We start from the raw sequence: 11,018 nt of genomic DNA on the forward strand, positions 1-11,018 counted from the left end.
TTTCAAAATGTTGAAGATCGTTAGATTGCAACAGATTTTACTTCATTTTTTGTCACTAAGTTGTCAGCACTCAAGTTAGATAAACAACTTTTTGAACATTATGTCGGTGAATGACCATTTAGATGACACATTTTTTGTAGTGCTTATTAAATTGTGAAGTGTGATTCAGACTTAAAATGGTTTTATGAGAGTTGTGTGAGTAAAGCTAGTTTAAGTTGTAATGTTTTGAATTTAAATGTACCTATGGATTGTTTTATTTAAGTAATTTAATGCATTTTTTAGTAACTAGCCGCAAAATTGCAATCTATACGAGTCATCATAATGTAGGCACTTATTTATTGAGTCGTGTTTTAGAGATGCCGAAATAAGATAAAAAGATGCACTCAAGTAAATTAAAATTCGATAGTTGATAGTTTTCCATTTTCCAACGTTAAAGTCGACATCAATTCAATACTTTTTACATAACGAAGACAGCTTATTTATCCGTTATCAATATGAGAGTACAGCTCCGTGGAAAATGTCATTTACTTTCAGAAGACGCGTTTTCTTTTGTGCAATGTGCATCTCACTTAAATGAAAGTGGCACTTCATTTATATCAACGGAGAAAAATCGAGAGTGATGATTCATTTCTTGAAATATTCGGAGCCCAAAGTCGGAGCCAAAAAAGTAGCCCAAATAATAGCCCATTTTTAATTTAAATAAAAAACTGGTAGCTTCAATTTGGATAAGAATGTATAGCCTAATCATATTAGATTGTTTGTAGCCAATTTAAAAGCAAATAGCCCAGTTTCTGTCGAAAATAAAAAGAAAATAGCCAATTTCGATAAATAGCGAATTTTCCGACGAATAGCTCAATCTGACAAGTCTGGTGTAGAGAACATAATTTTATAAAAACTATAAATGAATAATTTTATAAAAAAATATTCTGTTGATATCATTTATGTGTAATATGAAAAATGTGAGCCAAATTAGATTTGGGCTACTTATAGCAAAATTGTAATTTGGGCTACTTTCTTGAAATATTCGGAGCCCAAAGTCCGAGCCAAAAAAGTAGCCCAAATAATAGCCCAATTTCAATTTAAATAAAAACTGGTATCTCCAAATTGGCTGTAGCCAATTTAGAAACAAATAGTCAAGTTTCTGTCGACAATTTAAAAAAAATACCACAATTTCGATAAATAGCCCAGTTTCTGATAAATAGCTCAGTCTGACGAGTCTGGTGCATAGAAAATAATTGTATAAAAACTATAAATGAATAATTTTATAAAAAAAATATTCTGTTGATATCATTTATGTGTGATATGAAAAATGTGGGCCAAATTAGATTTGGGCTACTTATAGTAAAATTGTGATTTGGGCTACTAATAGCCCAATTGCGATTTCGGCAGTCATACTTAATTTTTTGTTGACAATTTAAAGAAAAAAAAAACCCAATTTAGGAAGTCTAGAGATAAGTTGGGTTGTGCACTATTCCCATGTTTACTTTTTCATTAAATTTTGACATAAATACAAGCTTGAAAATAGTACTTCACTTATTTTCTTCACTCTTGGAAATCTTTGACTTTCATAGACTTCTATATCTATTCAACAAATATAAATTCAATATTTATAATTCAAAAGTGTACTTTCGTTTGCATGTATGGATGTATGTATGTACACTATTTAACTAATTGTGTGACATTTAAGCCAAATGGAAAATAAAAAAAGCAGGAATTTTATTAAAAATGACAGTGGTTTCGCTTTAAGCCTAGTACGCAGCTGAAGTGAAACGATTTTTTTCGGCGGTCTCCAAGTGCAGAGCAAAATGAAAACGAAAACCACAGCGAAAAAATATTTGTGGAGAGTTCTGTCAGCTGTCAAAAACAATTGACAAGTTCTGACAGTCAGCTGCTGGTAAACAAAAGAGTGAAAAAGAATTCTATTTATTAACATTTTGTTGAGCAGATAGAACATTTTTTTTCATTTCTGCAGCTATATTACTCCAGAGGCTTACATTTTTTTGTGAAACCTATGGTCCAACTTCCAAATAGCTTCACTGGCTTCGACCAACAAAGCCTGTTTCTTTTTTTTCTCCTTTATGATTTCGTCATGTCATTTTTGTATCGAAAATTTTCTTCTTAAACAATATCACACTTTTGTCTATTTATTTGTGTTTGCAATAAATAAACAAAATAACAAGAGTGATAAAACTGTGACGTTTCACATTTTATTAAGCTAACTTTTCGAACGCCTTTATTTGACATTTATTTACTTAATCTGCTTTCCCTAACTGTGAACACATTGGGACCTATATAAGCTTTTCATTTCAAGATCTTTTTTTAATAACATCCTAAAATAATAAATAAAACTAATTTTAACCTTATAAATTTCAGAAACATCACTTCAAACACACTTGGCCGATATCAAAAGAACAACCATCGCATTGGTTCGACACCAGATCTAAATTATGACTACCGTAGTGCCCATACTCTTCCCCGTAAATTGGAAAACCATCGTACGACCCCATCAACAACCAACGCCACCACCAATCAACCACCCCAACATCATTCTTCCAAAATCAATGTTTCAATTGTCAATCAACTTAAGCCAGCCCAGAATACAGGTCCTGCCAAACCAGCTCGAACATATAAAACCCTTAACCGAAGCAAAAGTTTCAATGTTTACGGTTTGAACGGCACCAATGATCCTAGTCCCATTTACATAGAAAAGTTAACGAAAAACAATTACTCCAATAATAGTGCGATTGGCGGCAGCAGCAACATGTACAAGTCAAATCCCCACCTCTATATTCCTGAGAATGCGCCATTGCAAAGTGGCTTGAAAAGTCCGTCCATAGTCAATCTGATAAGTCGAAGTCAAAAGGATCTAACACGGATTGACGAAACGGATCGGCACTATTCGAGCAATTTGGGTGAGAGGCGATTGTCGTCGGCACCTATCAACGATAGCAAACGCAATGTCTTCCTCGAGGGACTTCGGGATCAAGCGCCTGACCTCTACAAAACGCTTCATGGTGACGAAACCGACCGGGGTTCACCGTCCAGAAATATATTCAAGTATTCCCATCTAACTGGCAGGGATCCGAATGCCTCTCCACCAGGAGGTGCTTCCAGATCTCCAGCCGTTGAAATTATTAGACGAGGAAGCTCCAGCACTGAAGACTATTCGGAGACCTACAAGTATTCGACTCGATCCGATGATCCCAATCGACCTTCGATCACTGACACCGTTCAAACTTTCTCCAAGAAGACCATTCCCGCAAAGGACGGTCGCGGTGTTGAGACAATTCAGTCTTCGGAAAGACAGAGTGTGACCAAGAGTCACCAATACCGCAGTGATCCAATGCCAAAGTACATCGACGAACACAAACGTCGCAGCTTTGGCAATGTTGGCGGCTCCACTATCATTGAAGTTCGACGGAAGTAAAAACTATGGGAGCAGAACAGGCGGGAGCAATTATTTTGAAAAGATTCAAGGAAGCATTCAAAAATCAAACCGAAAACAGAAGAATTCAAAATTTACTGACTTTAGTTTCATTTGACGTTGTTAGCAAATGAAAATCAAAAGCCGTTATTCAAAGAAAAAGTCTCATAGATTTTTTTTTAAATACCTTTCGTGATTATTATTGGCATGTTTTCGTTTTTGGAATTTGTGCGTAAAGTTTGTTTGTACTTGCTTGGATCTGTCATACATAATTCTTTGACACTGTTGCTCTGTGGGTTTGACAGAAAACAAAAAATCTTAAAACATAATTATTTGCCATTTGTATTGTATTTTTGTAATGATTACTTGTTGTAATGATTGAGTATCTAATTTTCGTTTTATTCTTTTCTTATTTGACCCATCGATCGCCATACATTGTTTTCATTTTTTGTTTCCTTTGATGTAACGTAGCAATTAAACAATCGCATCCTACTCTAAATTTGAACAAAAACCCCCTGACTAACTATAAATACAAAATGTAAACAACACCTTAGACTAATTAATAATGAAAACGTTCAGCACCATTCCTAACAAATATTATTATTATCAACAATTAGTAATGTATTTACAATAATCTCGTTTCTCTCTTATAATCAGTCGTAATTTTAAGCAATTGTTAAAACTATCTGACGATCCTAAAACTTCAATGTAATCCATTTCTCTTAATTAATATTGTAGAAATTTTATTAAAACTTAATACATAATAATAATTTATCAAAAATTATGATAGTATGATTATGTTTTTTTTTTTTAATTAAATAAATTTATATCAATAGACTTTCATTTATTTAAGAATTTTTAATTTTAAATAAATATTTAACAAAAATTTATTTTTTTATTTCTAATTTGTAACGGATTATATAATTTTTAAATGGTTTTCTTTTATTAAAACAATAATAATAATGAGAAACAATGCAAACAAATTATTGAAAAATAAAAATAATTTAATAACTTAAACTAAGAAAAAATTATTAATAAAAGAACAGAAAATAAAGTTGTAGTGCCAAAAAAGATTGCCTTTTTTTGTTTCTTTGAAAAATAAAAACAGTTAGACAAATAAAAGAAAGTAAAGAAGGGTCATTTTCAAAGTAGCTGTCAAACTAATTTTTGAAAAATGTGATGGTAATTTTGTATCTTTAAAATTAAATCAAAAATGAGTTAGTAACGGAAATAATAAATAAACACAATAAGGAAAAGTTCAAGCTTAACAAATTTCAATTTAGTGGATATTAAGAGGATGCAAATTAATGTGATTTGACAAAACACTATGTTTGTTCACAAAGCTCAAAAGTTCTTGCATGCAAACTTTGTCTATTTGAGTTCTTTAATTTTCTGTCTACACTGTAAAATCGTTAGAACATACAACTAAAGCTTCCGGAATAAGGTCCTTGATGTTTTCGTGAACTAGGATCTAGGTTGTTTTACTGGGTTTACGAGTTGAGGAAACTGCCAAAAAAGAGATGCATATAAATCAAACAGTTTCAAAGCAAAAAGGAATCTTTTGAAGTACATAACCTGGTCAAACAGAACGTGGTCTGGAGGGACCTCCAAAACGAGCCACTTCCCACCGCATTCTTATAAGTTAAACAGAACGCTGTCAGCTTACGGCGTTCTATTTGCCCAGTTAAAGGAAATTCTTTCTTTCTTTGATTTTGTAAATAACTGCGCTCTAAATCACATCAGCATAATCAGCCTCTCACACGTTTCGTAAGGGACTCAAACTGGTTCCATTGAGCTTAGGAGGAAGCATCAAGATTCATGTGGTATCACAATGAGCCATTAAACTGGCCTAAGTGTGTCCATTTCCATCTTGGATAACCACTTTAACCTAACATAACATAAAGGTCCAATCACACCTCCGGGCTAAAACGTACACCAAACAGTGATTAAGTGAGTATGGCCTCTCTTTAATTACTTGAGGATTCTCAGAACCCCCAATACTACAATTTTGTTTATTAAAATATGCACATAGTGAGAAATGTGCTTCGTCCCTGAAGAAAATTTTGTTCGAAAAATCGCCGTCCACCGCCTGTTGTTAAGTAACCATTCGACATATCTACGACGTTGTGAATGGTCAGCTGGCAACAGTTGTTGGGTGAGCTGGACTTCTTATGGATGTAGTTGTAGATTCAAATGCAAAATACGCCATATTGTGCGATAAGACAGTCTTAATTCTTGAGAACGACCAGGAATCGCCACATTCGGGTCTTCGGCAACACTTTCACTTACGATGATGCACAAACCTTTTTATGTTTATAAATAATCCAGTCTCTTAAAATTCCTTCACAATTTTGACAATTTAATTTTTGTCAGCAGAAGAATCACTTATGATAGTGTGTAGGGCCCTTTAGATGTTGATACGTTTGACACTTGTTTGCTGTGATCGTAGAGTAGTGTGCAACAAACTAAACACATTTGACATTTGATCTGTCAAAGTGGTAATTTGTTTGAGAAAAAGCTCCTAAAAAAACTAAAGAAAAAGTGCACACAAAATTTTACAAATTTGACCAAAAAGTTGCAAGTTCAAATATTTCTGCAAAAAAACTAATCCTTCTCGTAAGTCTTAGAAATTAAGAAAAATTAAATCGGGTTAGTTTACATATTAAATTTATAACCTCAACTAATAAATAAGAAGAGTATATTTGAAATCTCACCTGAACAATATAGAGAGGAAAAGCGTAGATTATTTATTTTAAATCCACCTCTATCAGCAACTGAACCTTTAAAGTCGAAAATGAGTACCACAGCAATAACAATCGATACATTAAAGCAAATCCTTTACGAAAGCAACAAACAGCTAATCAACGAACTCCCATTCAAGGCTGATTTTCAAATTTTACACGCTAAACTCTCTGGCTTGAAAACAAAATATGACGATATTTCAGCCAAAACCATTTGCCTGGAGCAGCGAAACAACGAATAGGAGGATCGTATTGATCATTTGCTGCAAAAAAGTCTGGAGTCAAACGTTGTAGTTCACATGCCTTTGGAAGCCAACACAGATATGAACGAAAAAGCTAAGTCGGACTGTGCTGGGTTGTTGGGCATTGCGGACACAAGCTCTGTTGTTGAATATGCTCATTCGGTATCTGCTACTACAAGTTGAACTGCAATGATTATAGTTAAACTTAATTCTCGTACTGCTGCTTGGAAAATACTGAGAAACACAAAAAACTTAAAAGGCTAGCAGATCCATGTGCATAAGGACCTTCCCTACAATACACGTCGTAGGAAAACTAAGCTGTTACCAATTGCCAAGTTTCTGCGTGCAAAGTTCCCCCGAGTAAAAATCCAGCTGAAAGACGACAAACTCTTCATAGCCAACAAACTTTATACATGGGATTTAACGCGTGGATTAAACTGTGGCTCAAACGAGCAACTGGAAGGGCTAAGAAAAATTTTTGAACGATTTGCTTGCAATTTCTCATTGCAATATAATATTGAATCCTAAAGAACAGGGGTAATGTTGACAGATGCTTACTTATGGCCCAACTATAATAGACTTAACCGAAAGTAAGCTAATGTCAAAACTGAACGCAAAGTTATTAGAAGTTATCCTTAAACAAAAAGTAACAATGATGGATTCAAGTAACTTAAACAAATTTGACATTTGCTTAAGCTCGAGCCATTAAAATGGCACTTGCGTAATTGCACGAAAGTTAGCGAAATTTAACGAAACTGAACAGAACGTCTATTATGGTTAGTGACATATAAAGGCCCAACTATAATAGTCATAAGCTTATGTCAAAAACAAAACGAATATTCACTTAAGTTTGTGAAATTACTGCGGATAGCCATAATGCAATTTTGCTCACGTATCTACATGTGAGATTTTACTTATGCGACTGGGATTGCTCTTGCTAAAGTTAACGAACCTGAGAAAAATTGAACGAAACGGAGCTAGAATCCATTATGTTCACTCGTATTGAGATTCTTTGCATTCGCACGTTTACTTATGCGCGCATATGCTAGCTTATGCCTATTATAGTTCCAATTCTAAAACCCGGTTTTCGCCGAAAATCTACATCGAAAACTTAAGTTTTCCCATACATTTTTGGTAAACTACAAGTTTTCGTAAACAACAAGTTTTATATAAAACCTCTCTAAAAATAGTAGGAATTTAAGTTGAACTAAACAAACAAACCTTTTTGAAACATTCAGCGCTCAAATTAATGTAAAAACAACAGCTGATGGCTGATGTCAAAACAATTATTTCATTTTGAAATACATACATTTGATCGTGGTAAGTAATATTATTTGTACAATTTCTTTACAAAAAAAGAGGCTGGGATGCGACCCACACTGATAACTTCCCATCCCGTCTGTCGATTTGTCTTGCTTAAATGTTTGTCTATATGTACTCGTATCAATTTTACCAAATTTGCGTACTATTTTTTGTAGATTTTATTTTTTTATGAAAAAACTTTATGAAAATTACTGAACATTAAAAACAATATTTTCTACGAAATAAAATAAGTTTGAAGCCAATATTTTTAATTTTTGAAAAGCTATTTGAACCGAAAGTAAATTTTTACCAAGTTTTAGTATTGTTTTTTTTTAGAGTTTTATTTTTTGTAAAAAAAACTGTCAATTTGAATTTTTCAAACATTTTACCAAATGTTGAAAATAATATTTCTTATAAGATAAAATTAGTTTGAAGCCAATATTTAAAATTTTTGAAGAGATATTTGAGTCAAAAGTCAATTTTTACCAACTTTTATACATTTTTTTTTAGGTTTTTATTTTTTTGTAAAAAAACCTGTCAATTCGATTTTTCTCAAAATTTTACCGAATGTTGAAAACAATATTTCTTATAAGATAAAATTAGTTTGAAGCCAATATTTAAAAGTTTTGAAAAGATATTTAAGTCGAAAATCAATTTTTACCAACTTTTAATAATTTTTTTTCGGTTTTTAATTTTTTGTAAAAAAACTGTCAATTCGATTTTATTCAAAATTTTACTGAATGTTGACAACAATATTTTTTGAAAGATAAAAGTGAATTTAAGCCAATATCTCAAAGTTTTGAAAAGATATTTGAGTCGGAAATGAATTTTTACCAACTTTTATTAATTTTTTTTTAGGTTTTTTATTTTTTTGTAAAAAAACTGTCAATTCGATTTTTTTCAAAATTTTAGCGAATGTTGAAAACAATATTTGTTATAAGATGACATAAGTTTGAAGCCTAAATTTCAAGTTTTTGAAAAGATATTTGTATCGATATTCAATTTTTACCAACTTTGAGTAATGTTTTTTTTAGATTTTTATTTTTTATAAAAAAACTGTCAATTCGATTTTTCTCAAAATTTTTTCAGATTTCAAAAACATTGTTCTCCGTTGCTCAAAATTGTTTTGGAGATGAAATTATATTTTAGTCGTTAAATTTTGGAGGTGACACATTTTTTTTTTCAGTTTTTTTGATTTATAAAAAAAACCGTTAGATAGTTTTTTTTTTCAAAAAATATACGTCTCTGAGATCACGTTAAAGTTTATTATATAAAATTTAATTCAAGTCTCTAACGTTTTTGGTTCGTAAGATATTTAGGGTTAACCAAAATTTTCACCTTTTTTTTAAACTGCTATGGTAAAAAAACCACCCACGCAATTTTCTTGAGAGCCCTTTCTGCATCTTTCTGCCTTATTATCTGTATAACAAAATTTATTTGGAGTCGATATCTCTTCTGGTTCTTGAGCTATGGACAACGAAAAAAACGTCGCGAACGTACGGACGTACGGACGTACGAACGTACGTACACACGCACGCACAGACATCTTTCTAAAAATCTTTTATTTCGACTCTATTGACCTTGAAACGTCGAGAAATGTCAAAATTTTCAATTTGACAAATCGGACCCATTACAATAACTTCCTATGGGAAGTTAATAAGAATTATTTCTCTTTGTTTTTTATTTACAGAACATGGAAGAGAAAAAAAAACAAAACTTTGGGGGTGCTGCGTGGCAACAGAAAAAATTGAGGGCAAATTTTCTAACGTCGAGAATAAAATCCCCGGTAACTATTTGCGGCACTGGCGGTTCTTTAGGACGAGGAAGACTTGCTCTTAGTTCGTAATGACGTTTCCAAGGGATGTGTCATCGAACTTCGACGCTTTCGCTTACTACCTGGAGAAAGACTTTCCGGTAACTCTGTTCAATCACAAGGATTTGGGAGGTATGAGAAAGGCGATAATTCACTGCATTAGACAAACCAGGCGAGTCCTCAAAGGAAGAAGCCAAAGAGATAATCATGGAGAAATTGCAGCCCATCATAACAGTTTCAGTGATAGCTTTGGATGAGTGTGATTTTGGTACGAATCTGGAACTTTGAATTGACCCTTTCTGCTCCGGCTATAAGGACCCACACGAAATCGTTCAGAATCTTCGCAACCCCGCATTTAAGTTGCTTGTACAATATATGGCGATTCTGAAGGCACATTTAGCCAACAGAATCAATAGTCATAAGCTCAGTATTTTGGGTTGAATTTGTTGTTAAAGAAGAAGAAAATGTTTTAAATAAAATAAATTTTTATTTTAGTGAATTATTCGGAAGTGAACAAAGAGGAGTTCTGAGCCCATTCCACCCGCCCGCATAACTTCAGTTGAAACTCTTTTTCTAGACGAGCTAGTGTTACGTTAACATCAATTTGAATTGGTTAAAATTCATTTCGTTTTCACAAATAATTTGAGAAGAACAAAACTTTTTACTCACAAATTTTTTCATCAATACAAAATTTGACAGCCGGTGTTAAACAATCTGGATGAACCTCTGCAGAGTACAATGATGAAACTACAACTTGCTATACATTTTTCAAAGTAGGTTGACAAATTATTTTTGTCTGAAAAAATTTATATACCATATTAGCACAAGTATGTTATTTTTGAAACAAAGATAATTTGGCGGTTTTATATTTCCGCAGCTCGAATTTCCTTTGTTTGATTTGATTTTTGTTTACAGTTAGGTAGGGCTCTCAATAGAACATGTTTTAAATATTAAGGCGAGGAAACACCTTAAAGTCATAGAGAAAAATATTTTCTTTTTCGGACTTAACCCTACTTTTTGTGTTTCATTTTTTGAGTCTAAAACAAGTTCTTTTGAATTGACCACCCCTTCTTGGGATCACTATAGGATTTGGTGTGGGTGCGAGTTCGGGTATATGCAAAGTACTTTTTCATTTAAGCACTAAAATAAAAGATCACTAAGAAAAAAAACAAGTATGGCAACACTGAGCAAAAAGCAGGGAAGAAATGTCAAAATCAACCATTTTTCCGTGTTTGGTATGTAAAAAGTGAACTGTGAAAATTAATTTAAAATAGAAATAAATGTTTCCTCGCTCTAAAATTGCTATGGATATTATTTATTTGTACATATCTATCGAATAAAAAAACGCGAGTCGAAATTCATGCTGTGGTAATGAAAAGTTGAGCCAAGATAAAGTATTAACAACGTGAAGATCCAGGTTTGTACTTTAACTATCTTTAAAACGCAACTTTTTGTTCCTTGAACTGAACAATCTCATTTTATTAAGAAACTAAGGA

The 11,018-nt window shown here is 32.6% G+C and overlaps 1 protein-coding gene across 4 annotated transcripts in view; it reads left to right on the top strand.

Annotated features, from left to right (window-relative positions):
- Positions 1 to 4,497, top strand: part of LOC129947460 (uncharacterized) — a 179,828-nt gene extending 175,331 nt beyond the window's left edge. For all 4 annotated transcript variants that reach the window (XM_056058023.1, XM_056058020.1, XM_056058022.1 and 1 more), the window contains one exon: positions 2,374 to 4,497. In XM_056058023.1, the coding sequence (XP_055913998.1) occupies positions 2,374 to 3,427 (1,054 nt within the window). In that variant the 3' untranslated portion in view covers positions 3,428 to 4,497. The remainder of the gene's footprint in view (positions 1 to 2,373) is intronic.
- The last annotated feature ends 6,521 nt before the right edge of the window (positions 4,498 to 11,018 follow it).

This window comes from Eupeodes corollae, chromosome 2 (genome assembly GCF_945859685.1).
Source record: "Eupeodes corollae chromosome 2, idEupCoro1.1, whole genome shotgun sequence".
Classification (NCBI taxonomy): domain Eukaryota; kingdom Metazoa; phylum Arthropoda; class Insecta; order Diptera; family Syrphidae; genus Eupeodes; species Eupeodes corollae.